This window comes from Rutilus rutilus (genome assembly GCF_951802725.1).
Source record: "Rutilus rutilus genome assembly, chromosome: 1".
Taxonomy (NCBI): Eukaryota; Metazoa; Chordata; class Actinopteri; order Cypriniformes; family Leuciscidae; genus Rutilus; species Rutilus rutilus.
In genome coordinates, this window is record NC_140209.1 from 58190121 (window position 1) to 58211809 (window position 21689).

The following is a 21689-nucleotide window of genomic DNA, read 5'->3' on the forward strand; positions in this document are numbered from 1 at the left end:
GTATGCACTGATAAACTGTGCACAATAAGACCAGGGTGATTCATCAACAAATTCATATCATTTCATCCATGCAGGCCTTAATGCAAGATCCCAAATCAGAGACAACGGAGTAACAGACTCGTGTGGGTGGTGTGCTGAAGGAACCTTGAACTATGAGAAAAACAGCGGATTTTAAAATAATCTGGATGACTAACATCCTCAAAATTGCATAACAAATTTCCTTCCATGACGTGCAGTTTTTAAATCTTTCAAATGAAACCTAGATGCATCCAATCGCCATTTAGAAAGTCGTTCTTTAGCCAGTCGTCACATTGGGGATGTCAAAAATATCAATTTTAGTTTTAGTAATTAATAAAAAGTAAACTTTTTTTTTTTTTTTTACTAACATCTATATTTTATTTTAGCTTTATTTCAATTAATAAAGAAATACTTTTAATACTTTTAGTTAAAGGACCTATTATGCCTATTTTCACAAGATGTAATACAAGTCTCTGGTGTCCCCAGAATGCATCTTAAGTTTCAGCTCACAGATCATTGATTTTAGCTTGTCAAAATAGCTTGCCCCTTTTCGGATGAGCAAAACACACCGTTTTTGTGTGTCCCTTTAAATGCAAATGAGCTGCTGCTTCCCGCACCCTTTTCCAGAAGAGGGCAGAGCCTTTACAGCCCGTGCTTCGGCTACTCAACAACAGCAAAACTGGAGAATGTCACCCAGCCAAAATGTCAGAAGCGGTGTTCAGCCTTACATGTTCATCGGACACTGATGGAGAGACTCAGGAAGAAGTTTCTGAATGGTTAGTGGATAAATTTATGTACGGTAGCTGTTGTGGAGTTAAGTTGAATCAACTGATTGACTAGCATGTAAACTCGTCATATAAATCTAAAATCTTTCGACTTTTGTGCAAATCCAGCATTGAACTGACCCTCTTTTGAGAAGCAGTCCGGCGTAAAATTATCTGTGTAAATATTTAACACTGACGCCTTTCGTCGGCGATGAAATTCAACCACGGTGTCCTCAACTGCTCAGACGCCGGGAGTTTATGGAGACACTCTTGGTACATCCAAAAAAAGAACATTTGTATTGTTTTTTGGCACAGACATTGTATATCTCCAGCTCTTTATACAAGAAATAAACTCTTACGTAAGAGTATAGGGGGAAATGTGGAACCACTTTTTTAGGAGAGACTATTTATGATTTATGGGGATTATAAAAAAAAATAGGAGTGGGTGGATTTTTACCATTATATACACACACATCTGTGTTCAAACCCCTTATAAAAGGGAATTTTGCATAATATGTAGCCTTTAACAACACTGGCTTTTCTAAATAGTGCCTGAAATAGTGGTGTGTGGCTATTTTGAAAATTACAAGACACTCTTCAGAAAGACACATTTCAACTATAAATATTGCACTTTAAAATGCAAACTATATTTATAATGAAAAGTTGGTATTGTGATAACCTTCCACCACTCCAGATGTGGCGAGTGTTACCTGAGAGGTCGTGCGTGTGGATTGCCAGCCTCCACGTATGGATGAAGGTAATCTTTAATGTACAGATCTGCGGCGCTGTTTGAATGTGTGCAGATCAGAACCCTGGAAGAAAGAGAAAACCACCATCATTAGCCCTCTATGAGACACAGCTGCTTTAATCAGTGTAAAAACCAGCTGAATGACTTAAGCTCAATTCCCCCGGTTCTTCCAGACTATTTTCTCATGGTTAGCAGGGAACGTTTCAGGATCGATACAAGTTAAGGTCTATTGACAACATCTGTGCAGTGCCGTTTTCACCACAGGAAAGTTCGATTCGTCACTCAAAACACACACAAATGTTTTCCACTTACAATAAAAGTCTATGGGGCAAGACATTCTGGAGGAACGTCGAAAATGTCCACAGACAAGTTAAGTTAGCAAATCTGTCACACTAGTCTCAAAGTTTAAGCCTAATGGCTATAGTTTTGTAAAGTTTATCAAGGTGTAATGCCTATCGTTTTCTTTGCGTTGTATTTACTGTTGGATGAGTGGAAATGATTTGAAGGTAAATGGGTTTACGGCTGCTCACCGTGTGTCAGGCTGCTTGAGTATGTGTTTGACAGCCTGGGCCAGCGTGAAGGTCTTGCCCGTGCCGTAGGGTCCGATGATGAGCACCGGCGGGAGGTTGATGGAGAGGGGGGTGGTGATGGCCAGTATAGCCTCCTTCTGCTTGGCATTCAGACGGGGATCCAGCTGCTCATCCCACTGCCTGTGGCACCGGAGGAAGAACTTACACGGGCTACAAACGCACGAATGCGCCCTGCCAACGCAGCTGCCACTCACAGAGATAGAGACGTCTGTGAGTGAGCTAGAGCTGCTGGACAAGCAGATATTATTCATGTCCTGTGTCATTTTAGGAACAGAAGACTTCATCTCACAACTCTCTAGCAAATTCTGACAAATGCAAGATTTAAACTCAGAATTTCAAAATGTCAACTTTTGCAAGAAATCAACTCAGAATTCCAAAATGTTAACACGCTATTGCAGAAAATAAACTCAATTTTAAAATGTCAACACTCTATTGCAAAAAACAAACTCAGAATTTCAAAATGTTAACATGCTATTGGGAAAAATAAACTCAATTTCACAATGTTAACATGCTATTGGGAGCAGAATTCCAAAATCTTAACTCGTCATTGTGAGAAATAAACTCAGAATTTCAATAAATAAACTCGAAGAAAAATGCGAGAAATAACCTCCGAATTCAAAAAAAATAAAAAAATAATTGCAAGAAATATACGCAGAATTTTGAGGGAAATAAACTCAGAATTGCGGGAAATAAACTCAGAATTATGGGGGGAAAGTCAGAATTGCGAGATCTAAACATGCTATTGTGGGAAATAAATCAGAATTGTGAGATATAAACTGAGAAAAGAGTCAGAATCGCAAGATTAGGGATATAAATTTTTTTTTTTTACTTTATTCTGTAGCAGAAACAATGTGGCAGAATTTCAATAAACTCAGAAATGCGAGAAATAACCTCAGAATTCTGAAAAAAATGTGAATTGCAAGAAATAAACTCAGAATTGCGAGAAATAAACTCAGAATTGCGAGAAATAAACTCAGAATTGCGAGATGTTAACTCGATATTTCAAGATATGATCTCAGACTTGCAAAAAATAAAAACTCTGAGAAAAACGAAAAACGAAATTCGAAAAACGAAATTCTATCCGTTTTCTCTTTAGATAGAATTGTGAGAAATAAACTCAGACTTGTGGGATATAGACTCAGAATTGCGGGATATATAGACTCAGAATTGTGAGAAAAATTCTAAAAAGGTACAATTGCAAGATATAAAACAGAATTGTGAGATATGAAATCAGAATTACGAGAAAAAAGTTAGAATCGCAAGAAATAAACTCAGAATTACGAGAAATAGACTCAGAATTGCAAGAAATAAGTTGATTGCGAGTTACAACATCAGAATAAATGGAACAATTTCAATAGGGTCCTCACACCATCGGTGCTCGGCCCTAATTACGGGAAACAAGTCAGAATTGTAAGAAAAAACTCAGACTTACGAGATAATCAAAATTGCGAGATGTAAACTAAGAATGGAAAGATGTCAACTCGCTACTGAGGGAAATAAACTCAGAATTGCGGGAAATAAACTCAGATTTATGGGGGGAAAGTCAGAATTGCGAGATGTAAACATGCTATTGTGGGAAATAAATCAGAATCGCGAGATATAAACTAGAATCGCAAGATTAGGGATATCATTTTTATTTTTTTACTTGTTTATTCTGTGGCAGAAACAATCTTCAATTAAAGACGGTGCAAATCACTTCACTTATAAAGCCAAGCGGGGCTTTGTTGGAAGAGGAACTACTGAAAGGAAACCTCAAGGTGTGTGTGTGTGTGTGTGTGTATAAAGTCACTCATTTGGGTCTTTGCGAGTGCTCGTACCTGTTGGGACTCCAGGGTATTGTGGGAGTGAGGCTGAGATCTGGAAACAGGATACTGTTATCTCTGATGCGATCCAGAGCGTAGTGCATCTCACACAGAGGAAGTCTGTTCAACTGAAACTGCAGCTCCACCTTGCAACCAAACACACACACACACCTGCTGTTCAAACACACTCTGCAGAGACTTTCTCTATTTATTCTCACACTCTTTTTTAGCAGCGCCTGCCATGTGCTACAGACAACACACACAGAAATGAACAATCTCTTTAAGATAAAGGTAATTTAAAAGGGCTTTATGGCCCATTTACATGTAGAGCAATTATGATTAATCTATTATCAACCCACTTGGCTTGTTTCAAAATCCATGTAATGTTCTAGGACAATTTTACAATCATTTAAGGAACAGTGTCAAATGATCATACATGGCAACAAAAGCCCAGCCCACACAGGGATTCCACCAGACAAAAGGATTCAACACTAAATACAGTGAGCGAGTGTGTTATGCTGGAGGGCACCGGGATAAATAGGATCTGTAAAAAAAACGGTAAATTAGGCCAAATCCCGCTCTTTTTTAGGGCAGCCTGCTTAGTAACTGACAGCGTCTCTAGGGTTTCTGCCATCGCAGTTCAATTTACCGCGGTAAACGGCATAAACGCGGCTTAAACTAATTCCCTTACGTATCTCTGGCACGTCTCTCCATCACATGATAACTGAGACTAGGGGTGTGTGCAATACTGACAAAAAAATATTTCAATTATATATTTTAAATAATATTTCCTGTGATTTTGTCAATAACGATAATTAGACGATATTTTGCTGAGTGTGTTTATTGTGTTGGTTCCTTGGCAGGTTTAGTTTTTTTTTTGGCAGGTTTACTTTTTTTTTTTGGCAGGTTGGTTTCTTGGCTTAAGTTTTTGATATTCTTCATATTATGTGGTCATTTTTACCTTTGAAAAGCAATTTTTTAAGCTAATTAACTCTATGCATCTATGCATTGTGTCAAATTCTTACATTTATTCAATAAATTCATTAAGTCGATAAAAGTTGCTAGGGAGTTCTGGTTGGTTGCTAGGGTGTTGCGAATTGGTTTCTAAGGTGTTCTGGCTGGTTTAAATTTCACACCATGCTATTAATACTTGCTAGACTAGGATAATTCCAGTCGCTTAATAAGAGTTGATAGAGGTTACTAGGGTTTTTTCACTGGTCACAAGGGCGTTGCTAGGTTGGATGGTCTGGCTGGTTGCTAGGGTGTTCTGGGTATTTTATAAGAGTACACCGAACTTGCTAGGGTGTTCTGGCTGGTTGCTAGGCTAGGGTAATTCCAGTCGGTTTGTAATAGTTGATAGTGATTACTAGGGATTTTTTAACTGGTCACTAGGGCGTTGCTAGGTTGGATGGTCTGGCTGGTTGCTAGGGTGTTGTGGGTATTTTATAAGAGTAGATAGAAGTTGCTAGGGTGTTCTGGCTGGTTGCTAGGCTAGGGTAATTCCAGTCGGTTTGTAATAGTTGATAGTGATTACTAGGGATTTTTTAACTGGTCACTAGGGCGTTGCTAGGTTGGATGGTCTGGCTGGTTGCTAGGGTGTTGTGGGTATTTTATAAGAGTAAACCGAACTTGCTAGGGTGTTCTGGATATTTTATAAGAGTAGATAGAAGTTGTTAGGGTATTCTGGCTGGTTGCTAGGCTAAGGTATTCCAGTCGGTTTGTAATGGTTGATAGAGATTACTAGGGATTTTTTAACTGGTCACTAGGGCGTTGCTAGGTTGGATGTTCTGGCTGGTTACTAGTGTGTTCTGGATATTTTATAAGAGTAGATAGAAGTTGCTTGGGTGTTCTGGCTGGTTGCTAGGCTAGGGTAATTCCAGTCGTTTTGTAATGGTTGATAGAGATTACTAGGGATTTTTTAACTGGTCACTAGGGCGTTGCTAGGTTGGATGTTCTGGCTGGTTGTTAGGATGTTCTGGCTATTTTATAAGAGTAAATAGAAGTTGCTAGGGTGTTCTGGCTGGTTGCTAGACTAGGGTATTCCAGTTGGTTTATAAGAGTTGATAGAGGTTACAAGACAATAAACTTAAAATATATTGTTAGTATAACAACATTTGTAAATGAGTAGTCATATATTTCTCCATCGTTTTTAATTCGATTATGCTGTTTGCAATGCTTCATGGGATTGTAGTTCTTTCCCTCACTAAAGCTGTTAAGTACACAGTCGTGTACCTTTTTCTTTTGATCCAATTTTGCATCAAATCAAACTTTTTTATGTTATGATCCACCTCGTAGCTGGTTGGTTTGGTTCACGGCTTACAACGCTTTAACCAAGACTACTTTAAAATCCCTATGGGAGAAATGAATGGAAAAATACCTCCGGAACCAACAACGCTGAAAAATTGTGTGGGCACTAATGCACTCTACTGGTTTTTATGGTGTACTGGCTATTTTAAAGGACTAGATAGAAGTTGCTAGGGTGTTCTGGGTGGTTTCCAGGCTTTTTTGGCGAGCCAACACAATTAGCGCATGTGGTTCTAATGGACTGATGTCGTGATATACCTGTAGCTCCTGATCCGCCACCAGCCCCAGCTCATCACAGCAGTTCTTACAGACCCGCAGGAAGATGTAGTCTTTCGTCTTCTCCTCGATCAGGGCTTCGTACACGCGCTCCTTGGCTCCAGAATTCTGGTTCTGACCCATCCGCTCCTTGAAGAGGGGCAGCAGGAGCACAGAGTTGACCTTTGTCATGACTAGCCGTCCAGCCAGCGTATCTTCAGACAGCGTCTCGGTCAGCTTGAACCGAGCAAACAGCTGTCCGTTCTGAGCGTACTTAGCACCGCCAGAAATGCCAGTCAACATAAAGCTCGTCACCAGCTGCAGGTTAACCTTGATGTTGAACCTATGAAGAAAAGAAAACACAACATCGTAACTTGGGATAACTATTCACCAGTTACTGTGAATCACCAACTACTGAACATTGTTTATATGTCTTCCTTATAACATCTTCCTTTGCTTTGAACGTTGTAACTCTGCAACATTACACACTAACTAAAGTCAGAAAAGTGAAATCATAATCAACCACCCCTTTAACTAAATCTGATGTAAAACCCCTAAACACTCGCCATCTTCCTTCAAACTCCCACAAACAACTCTCACTTGCTTACCACCAATGACCTCTAGTGGTAACAAACTGGAATTATTATGAAGACCATTGAATAACATTTCAGAATGCCTTAATTAAGAAACAATATGCAATTTGATGCATAAAGACCCAAGTTTTATGCAATTTTCCAAGAATAAGGGTGCAACGCTTTTATCACCCCTTCAGGAAACAAAGCCTTTCCAAATGACCCGCATGCAAATATATGTACAGAACTAGAAGGTTTGAGAGGTTTATTGCATGAAATCTTCAAAATAAAACCATTTTGAATGTGTTAGCAAGTTGTAAACAAGTTGTCCTTCTGAAGAACTGTATATACCAATAATTTTCTTCTGAGTTTCATTAAATAACTGATACTTTTGGGTGTTTTTGTATCTACCCATGTCAAACCACAAAGATGCATGCTGGTCTACTATTAGGGGCTTTCGCACCGGAGGAACCTTCTCATAGTTTCTAGAACTAAAGGGGCTTTCGCTCCAGGAAGTTATAGGAACTAGCCATTACGGTGGTTCCTCGAGAACTAATGGTTCCCTTAGGAACGTTTTCCTGGTTGAATTCGCACATCCAGTAGGAACTCGGAAGTGACGTAAGCCGCGCTTGTGATTTTTATTTTGACGGCATTGACAACACCAGAGCCACACAGTGCTCGCATTCTCCGTGTTCATTAGTTTACGATCTGTCTAACAGTCCCGTCTAATACGTTATTAGATACAACTGTTATACATAGAAAGTAGACAGTAATGAAAAGGTATTAGCGTATGTCGAGTGGTTGATGTTTAGTGTTGCTGAGCAGAAATACATAATCATGTTTCGCTTGGTCTCCTCAAAGTTGCGTTGGATTTTCGCCTCAGCGTAAAGGTTAAGAGGCCGATCTATCACTGTTTTCCATGTTCGTAGAGTTTGTGGAGTAAATATATAGGCTATAATCTGTGTGTTTACATAGCCTTTTTTTTTTAAATGGCGGGTGCTGGTGTTTCACATGTGTTCGGCCAATCAGTGTACACTAACGTCACGGATAGTTCCTATAGTGCTGGTTTAGACCGACTCTGAAGTAGGAGCTAAATTAGCTTCTCCAAAAGGAGTTCCTAGTTCCTGCGTTGCGAACACGCCTAAACCCGGGTACTTTCACCAATAGTTCTAGGAACTATGAAAAGGTTCCTCCCGTGCAAAAGCCCCTTAAGCTCCTAGAACTACCCCGTGCGAAAGCCCCTATATTGTGGCATTATCAACTTCATATTTACCCACCCGGAGTACAGAGGTTAGGGGAACGTTCTGGGAATGTTAGAATAACGTTCTACAAACCAAAAAACTCGCGTTCTATTTCCGTTAAGAAAACTTTCCTGGCTAAACAAAAAAAGTACTTAAAAAAGAATGAGTTTCATTAAATAACTGGTACTTTTGGATGTTTTTGTTTCCATGTCAAACTACAAGGATGCATGCTGGTCTATTATTGTGCCATTTTATCAACTTCATATTTACCCAGCCCAACATTTCACATTATAAAAGCGAACTATGACTGGTTGATGTTGGCTTTCAGGCGGCTCCTGTGGACCGGACTTGATGGCCTACTCACTTGCTGACTTCTTTGTACTGAGCGATCTCCTCGATGTAGAGCAGGTCGTGCAGACGGGGCTGGTAATTGTCTCTGGTGAGGGTTTTGTCCAGCACGGACTGGGTGAAGAGCTGGTCGGCAGAGAGGGGGATCTGGTAGCGGGTCAGTAGACTGCGCTCTAGATCCATGTTTTCATTGGGGACAAACTCCACGATGGTTTTACACGACGAGTCCCAGCGCTTCGCCGTCATCAGGAGCTGCTGTCGAGCCTGCATCAAGTGCTCCAGATCTGTGGGATTATGGGTAGTAGATTATGATAAATAGCTGATCTAGGGTCCAACTTGACAATATATTGATGGTTAGGATCTTTAGAAAGATGTACATTTCAATGCCAGGACTCAAAATACTGTAAAATGAAAAAAAGTCTGTCATTATTTGCACATCCTCATGTCTAAATATCAATGTAAAGGACATTTAAAAGGAGATCGCTAAAAGATAAACAAACAGGATAAATGTATACTGCATTATTAACATTTTAATAAATATTTGTTTTGTAAAACCTCTAATATTTTTCCGCAATAAATGGTAATTTAGCCATTACAAATTTATGAATAAATATATACACTGCCGTTCAAAACGTTTGGGACTGGTGATTTTATAGTCTCTTCTACTCACTAAAGCTGCATTTATTTGATTAACAAAAAACATTAATTATTATTATCAATGTTGAAAACAGTTTTTTTCAGGATTCTTTGATGAATAGAAAGTTCAAAAGAACAGCATTTATTTGAAACAGAATCTTTTGTAACATTATAAATGGCTTTACTGTAACATTTGATCAATTTAATGCATCCTTGAGTAATAAAAGTATTGATTTCTTTTATTTATTTCCCCCACCAAAAAAAAAAAAAAAAAATCTTAAAGATGCTGAAAATTCAGCTTTGATAACGGGAATAAATTACCCTTTTGTGTTCCACTGTAAAGTCATACATGCTTGGAACCACATAGATACACAGAGTAAAACCATTTCCAATTCTTTAACAAGTAATTCTGAAGCCTTTTCCCGCTGTCCTACCTTCGATGGAGGCGGCGTCCACCATCACTCGCTGCATGAGCACGGGCTCAGAGCCAAAATCAAAAACCACAGTCTGTCTGAAGGTCCCGAAGATCTCTGTACTAAAGGAGACCACCACAGTGTAAAGGCAGTGGTCCATGCCGTTCTGCACCAGGCCGGTTGCGCTCCACTCCTGGCAGCCGCCCTCACACACCTCCTGAGGGACCTGGGCCGACGCGTCCCCGGCCGACACCGCCGTGACCGAGAAATGTGGCCGGTTGGCGTCGTAAAGCAGAGCGATGCGGTGTAGCGTGCGGACCGGCTGTTTGGGACAAAACAAATTCCTGTTTAGATTGGCTGAGAGATTTAAATCAATTTTCAAGAACACTAACACTCTGAATGCAAGAAAAGGCATCCGTTTTAATTACATATGCAGAAAACAGGAAATTCAACAAAGAAAACAAAAGTTTGTGGTGAAAATCAAGCTTTTAACGTTGCTTATATGTCTATGTGGTGTTTTTAATATGCATTAAGACAAACCATGTGTAAATTCATAAGTCGACACCATTGCTGAGTATTTTCTCCTTAAAACTGCAGTGAACCAAAGACAGTCTCAAAAACACAGTTTGAAATCGCTGGTGTTTCTGACGTCACAAACTACCTTGAACCAATCAGATCAACGTGTGATCGCCAACAAGTGGATCTCTGAGCTGGTGTGAGTGAGTGGAGGCGGGGTTCATTTGCATATTCATAGAACCGCGTATACTAAATGAGGCAAGGGTGTAGAGTTACATTCAAGCTATTTAGGAAATAAGCTTTAAAAGGAAAAAACATTTAAATATGTAATTTTGGTGATCAGAGATTAGTTTTAAGGGATAAAATGATTGACTATAAGGGGGTTTTGCATGATAGCCTTTCAAAAGTTTAATTATCACATTAATCCGCGATTCCTGGTTTTCCGTCCCCAAATTTAAGACCTCTTGAAATGATAATTAAGACTATTATCAGACCGCTTAAGAAATGTAAGATTTTTATGACCTTAAATTTTATAAAATTCAAATTTAAGGTCATAAAAATCTTAAATATCAATTTTATCATTGCTGAAATGTAAGTATTTTTCTATAGTAAATAATGTGACTTTTACTTTGAACATTATCAGATATGAATACAAATTTGACTCTTCACACTCTGTGGCTTGTGAAAACAACAACAACAAAGCACTAGATTGTCCAAACCTTGCAGAAGAGCGTGAATGTCCAGGAGTGAGATGACTTCTTGGTGTTCACGGTAATCAAGAGATCGGAGTTGTGCTCCAGCGTAACTCCCTCCACACAGTCATTCATCTGCACAACAACACAAACCATCAAATCAATAGACGAGCAGGAACATCTGGGATGGCTCACATTTAATCGCTTTGACTGTATTGACTGTGTAAAAATATAAACTACACTCCGGTTTCGAGGAAGAGACTTCAGTAACTTCCGAGCAGTGATACACAGAAATATATATATATTTTTTTTACAAAAACACTAAAACCGAAATGAAAGTTATTTACCAAGAGCTGAAAGCAAAAATACATTTTATTTAATAATCAATTAATTAAATCACATCAACTTTTTAATGAGTTTTAACAGTGGCTGTATAGGCTCGGGTATACTTCAATTTTTCGCGTTCTGCTCCGTCGTCTTTCAAAGTACAATCCTTTGGCCGTGAGCGCGGAAAGACAGACGTTAAAATGGTGATTACGTAACACAGTGCATATATTTAGCAAAATGCTCCTCTCTAAAGTTATTTTTTCTACCTAACTAATGAATTTATAGACATTAAATGGCTTGTCTGAGGTAAATGTAGACGTTGTTTACAAGCTGTTTTATTGACGTCTTTCGGCGGTCGAAACACAGACTGACTGATTTCATGAGACATGATATTTCGCTAAGTTGCTGTTTCTTTCAACACCTTCTGATGTTCATTCATGCTCATTTGGTGCTAAAACTAGTAGTTAAAGAGAAAGATGATCGGTTCTCTTCGCTGTCATGCTTAATTAATCACAGCAACTTTTTTATGACATGGTGGATGTAATAAAACTTTCAAACATACATTAAATAATGTCAACAACAGGCTAAGTAAATTATATTAAGTAAGGGTTAATGCCCGACGAGGCGTCCATTGTCAGGTATTAATGGACGACGGCGAGGCGTGAACCGTCCGACGCGCAGTGGAGTCCATTAATACCTGACAATGGACACCTCGAAGGGCATTAACCCGCTTATACCATGGTCACTTGCCAAATAAGACATTTTTAAAACATTAGTTTATATTTTAATTAGTTTTACAATCGAAATCTAAAGTTTTTACAAACAATAACTTGGTTTCCCTGGTTACGCCTGACGGTTTATTTAGCAACCGGAGATATTTATAGTCCGCTCGGCTCGTAGAACCCTTCAGTTTACTGCCTGTTGCTATGGTTACTCACAGCTGATGTCGCCAGCGCATTTATTTATTAATTTCGAACTCTATTTGTTAATTTCGAACTCCTTTACTAGGTGTCCTCTATCACTTTTTAATGGACACCCTGCAGCCAATCAGAATCGAGTATTCACCCAGACCATGGTATAATTATAATTATTATTAAATTAAAAATATTTAGAAAAATTTTCTAGCTGACTATTGAGTTTACGGACATTGAATGGCTATGGTATGTAACAACGTAATGAAAGCTAATATAACATGACATTGTTTACAAGCTGTTTTTTGGACTTCTTTCTGCGGTTGAAACCCTGATTGAGTGATTACATGAGATATAATACATTTCAGTCATGCTTGTGATTACTGGATGGTAGGCACACTATGAAAAAGTTTTGTTCAGGCATCAACTAAAAGATCTTGATTCATCTATTAAAAACGACAAATCAACATTGTCAAGTGTCCACACTGCTGACATGTTTACCTGTTGTAGCTTATCTACATTGTGTGCATGAAATACACTGATGGACAAACCCCGCCATCGGAGAACCGATAATTAACTGTCACAGTTTCAGTCAATGATTTCAGCTCCTCAAAACGTCATTCAAATATTTTCGGTTGCCGAAATTTCGGTGCGCATCACTACTTCAATGTAACCGGTTTACTAAAGGGAAACAAAACACCTCTCTAGTGAACTGTTAAGATATTCGGTGAGGAGGACTGTACCACTCTCTCCGGCGTGAGGGAGTTGATCCATTTCTCGATGAGCGCCTCCATGTAGTTCTCTGTGAAGTGTTTGCCTTCCTGCTGCTGCTTGAGGCGGATGAGTCGAGAGGCGTAGCGCTGCTGCCATTCTGTCAGCTCCTCCTGAGAGTGAGCCGAGGTGCACTGAGCTCCGTACCGACACAGACCCTGCTCTAAAAACCTGACAAAATACAGACAAAACACCAACATTATAATCAGACTTTCACATTAACTTGTTTCACTCACCGGCCAATTTGGCTACTACATTTTTTTAAGTTACTGGCCATTCAGAAGATCTACTAGCCAAAAATAAATAAAGAATTAACCAGATTAACTACGTCACAGCTTATATATATATATATATATATATATATATATATATATATATATATATATATATATATATATATATATATATATATATATATATAAATAAAAGGGCTGCATGATTTGGGCAAAATGTCATATTGCGATAAATGAGCTCAATATTGCGATTGCGATATAATAAACAAATGGTTTCATGAGTCAACTTGCTTGGTTCTCAAGGAAAATAAAAGCACACACAGATTAGTGATAATCTGCCTAAAGAAAAAAGTTCTTTAGTCAAGAGCAGTGAGTGTTTTTCTCTGTTTCCTTTGTTCTTTGATTAACTTTAGCGACAGATATAATTAGTGGCTACTGTGTACTGTCCCTTTAAGACCAGCCGCTGCTGACAGAGATGCGGATCTCACACGCGCCTCATTCTCTCACGAGTCACAACTCTTCACGTTCTGTCTTATCGCGCATGAATGGTTTAAAAGCATTTGCATGAATAAGAGCGGGATCATGTAACACTATAGCCAAAGGACGCCAAAAATTAACAGATGCTGCGTTAATTGCGTTAACAGCGCTAATTTGTTTATTTAATATAAAATCGCAGCATTTTGCGTCATATAATCACGTAGGCTTGACATCGCGATTGCGATATGATTAAGTTTGATTAATTATATATATATATATATATATATATATTAAGTTTGATTATATATATATATATATATATATATGTGTGTGTGTGTGTGTGTGTGTGTGTGTATGTATATATATATATATATATATATATATATATATATATATATATATATATATATATATATATATATATATAATAAAAAAAATATTTCATACATTAATTTCTTCCTCTTTCATCCTTTCAGCCTCATCACCAACAATTTGTTTTAGGTGGACAGATCAATACAGTACAAAGTGTATGTCTTTTCTGTTAACCAAATGCTTTTTAATCTTCGCTATTGCTTCAATGCAACTGAACAAGCACGCCGTTATATGTTGCGAAGTGACGTGTGTGTTCAAGCAAGCCAGATTCTGCGCAATACGCTGTATTTAATATATCGTGATGACTCACAAGTTGAGTATTTGCGCTAAATCTGCGCAGATTTGGCTTACACGAACTATACACCAGCAAAGTGAGTAAACATAATAAGTCACACAACAAATTGGCTAGTGATTTGACAGCGTTACCCGCCACCACAGTTGATTTTTACCCACATTTGGCGGGTGTTAATTTCAAACCCTGATTATAATCGATCATAGAGAGCAACACAACACATGATCTGATCACCTGGACAAGGAAGCGGTGTAGGAAACCAAAAGTTTTGACAAAGTGACAAAATAAATCACACTAATTATGGTACTATTAAAATTTGGCATTATAATTCGGTTATTTCTGGTGTCAGCCACACTAAAATCAGTACTATTTGCTGACAGGACTAGTGTACCTTTTACACAATGTGTATTCCTCACTACTCGTGACCCCACGAGGAGGAGGACGAAACTGCCATCCTTCCTGAACATCTGTCCGGAGAACATCACAAAGAAAGCAAGAGAAAAAGAAAGAGAGATAGCATGTCAGTGCAAACACCAAGCTCACAGAAGAGACAGAACATCAGAGGTGAAAATGGATCCTGGATGTATTGTGGAACTCACCCTCCTCATTCTCTTCAACCACCTCTGACGACATTTTAGTCCTCACAGCCTGCAAATGAGACAAAGCTTCTTGTGATTTATTTGCAAAAACACACACTATCATCTAACATGTCTCTTAGACTCGCACAAAAGCTGTGGCGAGAGGTACTAGTTCTTGGATTATGAAAGTCATTTGAAGTCAAGGGTGACCCATGTGCTTTTCACAGAGAAATGAGAACTGCACATAATTCCTTTCATATGGGAAATACAAGACACTCGTAGTAAATCAAACTGACCTCTATTTCTGAGAGAAGCCTCTTCAGTCTCGTCATGTCTTTCGTCATGATCCCATTCTGTGACAACCAAAATGGTTTAGTTAATTTCAGCAATTTAAAAGTAAATTGTTTACAAGTTTACAATGTAAATGTGCAAGTTTTACAGGACAACTGCAAAAATGGTCAAGGCGACAGGGCTCTTAAAGTTAAGAGCAGAATTGTAAAGTTTAGAGGGAAATTGAAGTTTACAGCGCAACTGTAAACTTTATAAAGCAACATTGTGAATTTTACAGTGCAACTGTACAACTGTAAAGTTTACAGAGCACCTAAAGTCAAGAACAAACTTGAAGTTTACAGTGCAACTGTAAAGTTTACAGCACAACAGTACATTTCAGAGCGAAATGGTAAATCTTACAGAGCACTTACATTTAAAACTGTAAAGCTTACAGAGCACCTAAAGTTGAAAGAAAATTTGCAGCGCAACTGTAAAGTTTACAGCACAACGGTACAATTGTGGGCAAAACTGTCAAGAGCGCCTAAAGTTGAGAGCAAAATTATAGTTTGTAATGTTTACAAAGTGAATTTCACAGTGCAATTGTAAAGCTTGTAATTGTAAAACTGTCAAGCTTACGGAGCACCTAAAGTTGAGAGCAAAATTGTAGTTTGTAATGTTTGCAAAGCAACTGTAGAGTTCAGAGAAATATTTTGAAAGTTTACAGTGCAATTGTAAAGCTTGTACAATTGTAAGACTGTAAGTTCCCAGAACACCTCAAATTGAGAACAAAATTGTAGTTTAGAGCAAAATTGTAGTGTAGTTTACATTTGTAAAGTCTGACCATAACTGTAAAGTTGAGAGCAAAATTGAGGCTTACAGTGCAAATGTACATTTTAGAGCAAACCTGTAAAGTTTACAGAGCACCTAAAGTTGAGAAAATTGTAGTTTACAGTGCAATTGTTAAGTTTACAGCTGTAAAGTTGAGAGCAAAATTGTGATTGGTTACAGTGCGATTGTAAAGCTTGTACAATTGTAAGACTGTAAAGTTCGCAGAACACATTAAATTGAGAACAAAATTGTAGTTTAGAGCAAAATTGTAGTGTAGTTTACATTTGTAAAGTCTGACTATAACTGGAAAGTTGAGAGCAAAATTGAAGTTTACAGTGCAACTGTACATTTTAGAGCAAACCTGTAAAGTTTACAGAGCACCTAAAGTTGAGCAACATTTTAGTTTACAGTGCAATTGTACAGTTTACAACTGTAAAGTTTTTTTTTTTACAATTCCACACATTCAAATTAACTCATGTCCAAAAATAAAAGACAATACAAGCAATCTGAAATACATTTCACGATGTCAATCTGGAGCACAATACATTAAGCCGACTCATTTGGAAAGGAATTCTGGGTTGGTTTACCAGTGGTTCTCCATAGAGTGCCTTAGAGAGAACGCTGCACACTTCCTGTAAGCTTCCGTCCAGTAGCATACTCTGAAGCCCTGCCATGAAACTGCCATCTCCCTTCCCCAGCTCCTCAGCAAACACTACATGAACAAACACACTCGAGAGATCAAACCAGCTCACACACAAACCAGGCATCCCATAATCCTGAGCGGTCTGGTGAGAGGAATGGTTCTACCTAAGAGGTAGAAAACTTCACAGGTAGCACAATTTTGATACTATTTTACGGTTTTGTATTTTTTTTTTGTAAATATGTTATACTTCTACTACAATTAAATATACAGTAGTCAACATTTGAAGTGGATCAAAAACTTTCATCAAAGTTATACATGAATTTTGAACAATACCTGTTCTTGTCCTTGTCTAGCCCTATTCGGACGGGACTAGTTTACCATGGAGAGGTGGTGTAAAGTAATAATTCCCAGAGCTTCTCTGTGATTTTAGTCCCGTCCGAATGTGCCATCTCAGTAATCTTATGGACAATGCCAGTAAAGATTACGGTGACTTTTACCTTCAGTAAAAAGGTCTGGAAAAATGACCCCAGGCAATACTAATCCCGTGCGAATAGTAAATATGTACGTAAATATTTCGTCATTTCGTGTTGAAAAGTAGTTTTCCGCAGTTTTTCAAGTATGGAGACGCTTGAAAAAGCATTGTTGCGTTCTAGACGCTGGGACGAGTCTGTGGCAAAACTTTTCCTCACACCATTCAGATCAGAAAGAAGATCGAAAGCACTTGTTAGAGGCACAAACATCTTTTAGCGTTAGGTAAGTGCCTATTACCAACACAATCCAATCTGAAGTTAAATAATGCATCGTTCGACCGGACATAACCGTTTTATATATATAAAAATAGGTTATATGTGTTTGCGCACATGATATCAGGAAGCAACGTAATACGCACATGACGACAGGAGGGTGACGGCGGTGTGTAAATCGAGTTACTCTCCCACTTCTGCTAGTTTTACTGAGATATCTTATCCCGTGCGAATTGGCCATTAGTATTACAGACGTCCTGTGGTAAAATCACATTACTCCATCTACTCTTGTGAAGTTAATCCCGTCCGAATAGGGCTTTTGATGAACTTTTTTGATCCACTTCAAATGTTGACTAACTGTAGTTCAATACATTCTCAGAGAAGAGCTCTTTTTCCGGTTTCTTACTGTGCTTGCAGTCTTCATCAGCCTGATCGTAGTCTTTCTGTTGAATTAAAAGAACACAAATCGTTTACTTTTACCCCTTCCTAATCAAAACATGCTAAGGGGTGCACAACTAATAATGATGAAAATAAGAAATTATAAGTGAAAATACGGGTACTGTGAAAGTTCCACATTAACTTACACTCAAGCATTTAAACGTTTTGAACTAACTTCATGCAAAAGTTAGAGAACGTTAGTGTAATGACAATTTTATTGACGCTCTGACTATATAGACCTTCAGAACACACTAAATGTCAAACTGAAACCTTTCACCTGATACAATAAATTTAACACACACTTGTTTTATAGTTGTTGGACACTTGAGTCTAGCTGCTGACAGACTAAAAACAGTGTTCGTGCTCGGGTCAAGCTAATCTTCAAAGACGGCTTTATCTTTTAATTAAGAAACACTGCAGGTCAAAGATACAGGGCAGGATATCAACACACATCACCAGACAAACAGGGATATTGTCTTAAAGTAGGCAAAGTTGTTTGTTTTTGTTGTTGTAAAGTAATAATAATGATGCATGATGGATGTCTGTTTGGTGGTCTGGGTATGTCCTGATCTTCAGTGCTGCTATGTCACTTACACACTCCGAATAAGTCATAGATGCCTTAAAACATACAAAAGTAGGATTTTTTTCCCTTAGAAACAAAACTCAAAAGTATTCAATATTTCCCCAAACACGTCAGTAATGTACTTTACACACCTGTATATGCTAGTGTAGATCCAAACCAAAGCAAACCAATTAAAATTTTTTTATCTTTTAGATGAATAAATAACAAATTTCGTTAACAGTGTCCTTGTTACATATGTAACATGTACTTACCATAGTAATAACAGTAAATTATGCATAATTACATGCCAATAACTCTCAACCAACCCCTAATCCAACCCTAACCCTATAGTAAGTACATGTAGTTACTTAATACTCAGTACTTAGTACTAATTACACTAACAATGCCACCTTAAAATAAAGTGTAACCCAAATTTCCATACAAAGCTGAGCCCACTGTCATAAATCCACACATCCGAAAACAACATGGATGAGCTTCTGTGTGGTGCAGTCTCACCAGCTGGAGTCGTGCTGCTATGCGGTAGAGCAGGGCACGCTTTCGGAGGAGGGTCGTGTTGGGGGTCGGGGTCCGGGGCCCCATGGCCAGCAGGGCCTCTGTGCTGTGGGCCACTGCCGCCTCATACTCCTGCCTCACTAATGATCCAATGGCCTCGTCACATGACTTCTGTGGCCTCCTGTCCTCCATGACTCTGGGACAGAGTTACTGTCAGGGGAGATACAAGGGGTTAAACACTTCAAAATTGCCATGTGCAAGTAGCAAACCTCTGTGCCTGGACATTTGCTTAAGCAGTAACTTATACAGCGGTCCTAAAGAGCATCTGGACACATAAGTCATACTTCAAAGACATGGAATATGGAATATTGCAGTGATTTATACATCCACATAATTTTTTTATTTTTTTTATTCATGTGCCTCAATCATTAATCAAAATATCTTCCCCTCCCTCTTGCAGCTCATCTCTTCTCTGATGATGTGTTTACTGGTGTGAGGGCGGGGCAACCTGTCACTCACATGAGATCCACCAATAGCAAACCACAACCATCCAATCAATCCCCCATGGACAAAATCAAGCCCCGCCCTACATCTGTTCTTGTGCGAGAAGCCGTTTCACGCTGATATACCTCATAATAGGGAAGAAAAGACTTTAAATCTGTCTGAAATCTGAATCTAAATTTTCAGTTCACTTGATTATTATTATTCCTCATTAGCCCTATTTAGACGGGATTAGAGTAGATATGTATGTGATTTTACCACAGGACGTCTGTAATACTAATGGCCAATTCGCACGGGATAAGATATCTCAGTAAAACTAGCAGAAGTGGGAGAGTAACTCGATTTACACACCGCCGTCACCCTCCTGTCGTCATGTGCGTATTACGTTGCTTCCTGATATCATGTGCGCAAACACATATAACCTATTTTTCTATATATAAAACGGTTATGTCCGGTCGAACGATGCATTAATTAACTTCAGATTGGAGTGTGTTGGTAATAGGCACTTACCTAACGCTAAAAGATGTTTGTGCCTCTAACAAGTGCTTTCGATCTTCTTTCTGATCTGAATGGTGTGAGGAAAAGTTTTGCCACAGACTCGTTCCAGCGTCTAGAATGCAACAATGCTTTTTCAAGCGGCTCCATACTTGGAAAAACTGCGGAAAACTACTTTTCAACACGAAATGACGAAATATTTACGTACATATTTACAGCGGGTCTATTCGCACGGGATTAGTATTGCCTGAGGTAATTTTTCCGGACCTTTTTACTGAAGGTAAAAGTCGCCGTAATCTTTACTGACATTGTCCGTAGTGATTACTGAGATGACACATTCGGACGGGACTAAAATCACAGGGAAGCTCTGGGAATTATTACTTTACCCCACCTCTCCATGTTAAACTAGTCCCGTCCGAACAGGGCTATTGACTTTGAATCGGCTGTTTTGGTGATAATTACTGGATGTATGAAGTCGGCCCTCCTCAAGTTCACACAGGCGTAGAAAATCACATTACCACACATCAACAACTGGATCAACTAACGCTTGACAACCACAAAGTTTCTCAGCGCTTTTTATCTTGGAAATTGGAATTAATCGGTCAGATGAGATTTTCAAAGTTATGATTTCTATTCAAGGCAGAAACAACTATAAAAACGGTTGAATGTCTATCTGAAAAACTGAAACCTGAGGAATGTACAAAGACACACAAAACTGCACTCAAATACACATTTTCACACCGGTTGCGCTGGTTTGTGCAAATACTATTGTTGTGTGGAGTCATTTTTCCTTTTCTGTAGTAATTAGGTCACAGCTGTAACGTCCATCTGGGCTGTGTTAGCAAAGGCTGCTGGGAACGCTTTTTCCACATTGTTTTTTTTGAGGGAACGCTTATATTCTAAGCAACTCATGAAGCGACATATGTCCTGGATCAACTGATGACCGTCATATGAGCAGACGCCAGCAAGAGTTCGGTTATGACTGGAACTTTCATTACACTATCAAATAAAAGTAAATAAAATAAAGGTCTAGCCTCAGTATTTTGGACATTTTGTGTGTTTTTAAATATGTACAACGGTAGGATCTTTTTTTTATCATTAAAATATAAAGCGTACCAGTGTAAATGATTTTATAATCATTATGCACCATGGTATTTATCAAAGTACAACCATCTGATACCATCACTGCACAATGATAAGGGTGCTCCGATCACTGGAAGTAGTATTAGCCAAAACGATCGATGACATAAATAATACTATTCTAAACAACAATGTATTTTAAGTGTAAATTTTTTTTTTTTTTTTTTTTATGTAGAGATGAGGATCAAGTATCATGAATTGACAACTCTTTATTTATTGGCGTGCAACATATTCAATTCCCTCTCAGAGAGGTGATTAGGAACAGCTTAGAGCTTAACAAATATAACAAATTAAAAACAGAACAGTCTTTATCAACAGAAAGCAATCAAATGTAAAACCACTGTATAAATTAAAGATAGATTAATCCTACTAAAGAGCAGCGAGTGATTATCTCTTTGTATTTTGTTGTTTGATTAACATTGAAACAGACGACAGAAGGAATATTAGGCTTCTGTCACTTTAAGACCGAATGCACGGATCAAATATACTGATACACATGCCACTTATTTCCTAGCCGTTTATGTTCACTTAAGATGTAACCGACGGTGTTTTAAGCGAATACTCACAAAAACGGGCGTTTTGATATTTCTGTGTTTTTCAACTTTTAGGAGCGAAACCTGAAGCTCAAAGTTCACTTTGCCTCTCCGTGTTCCCCTTCGTCTCGGAGCGTGCACAGAAAGTCGCTTGAGGAACAGC

General features: G+C 38.5%; 1 protein-coding gene across 3 annotated transcripts in view; it reads right to left on the minus strand.

Annotated features, from left to right (window-relative positions):
• helz (helicase with zinc finger) overlaps positions 1–21689 on the minus strand; it is a 60286-nt gene that overhangs the window by 34559 nt on the left and 4038 nt on the right. Inside the window, exons 2-15 of one of the 3 annotated variants that reach the window (XM_084402881.1) lie at positions 18861–19067; positions 17751–17787; positions 16546–16670; positions 15157–15213; positions 14882–14930; positions 14674–14749; positions 12881–13079; positions 10927–11034; positions 9713–10013; positions 8659–8926; positions 6485–6824; positions 3938–4068; positions 2061–2240; positions 1493–1594 (exon numbers count right to left, since the gene is read on the minus strand). In XM_084402881.1, the coding sequence (XP_084259007.1) occupies positions 1493–1594; positions 2061–2240; positions 3938–4068; positions 6485–6824; positions 8659–8926; positions 9713–10013; positions 10927–11034; positions 12881–13079; positions 14674–14749; positions 14882–14930; positions 15157–15213; positions 16546–16670; positions 17751–17787; positions 18861–19049 (2162 nt within the window). In that variant the 5' untranslated portion in view covers positions 19050–19067. Of the gene's footprint in view, positions 1–1492; positions 1595–2060; positions 2349–3937; positions 4069–6484; positions 6825–8658; positions 8927–9712; positions 10014–10926; positions 11035–12880; positions 13080–14673; positions 14750–14881; positions 14931–15156; positions 15214–16545; positions 16671–17750; positions 17788–18860; positions 19068–21689 lie in introns of all 3 variants that reach the window. The other 2 variants (XM_084402880.1, XM_084402879.1) reach the window with 2 other exon arrangements.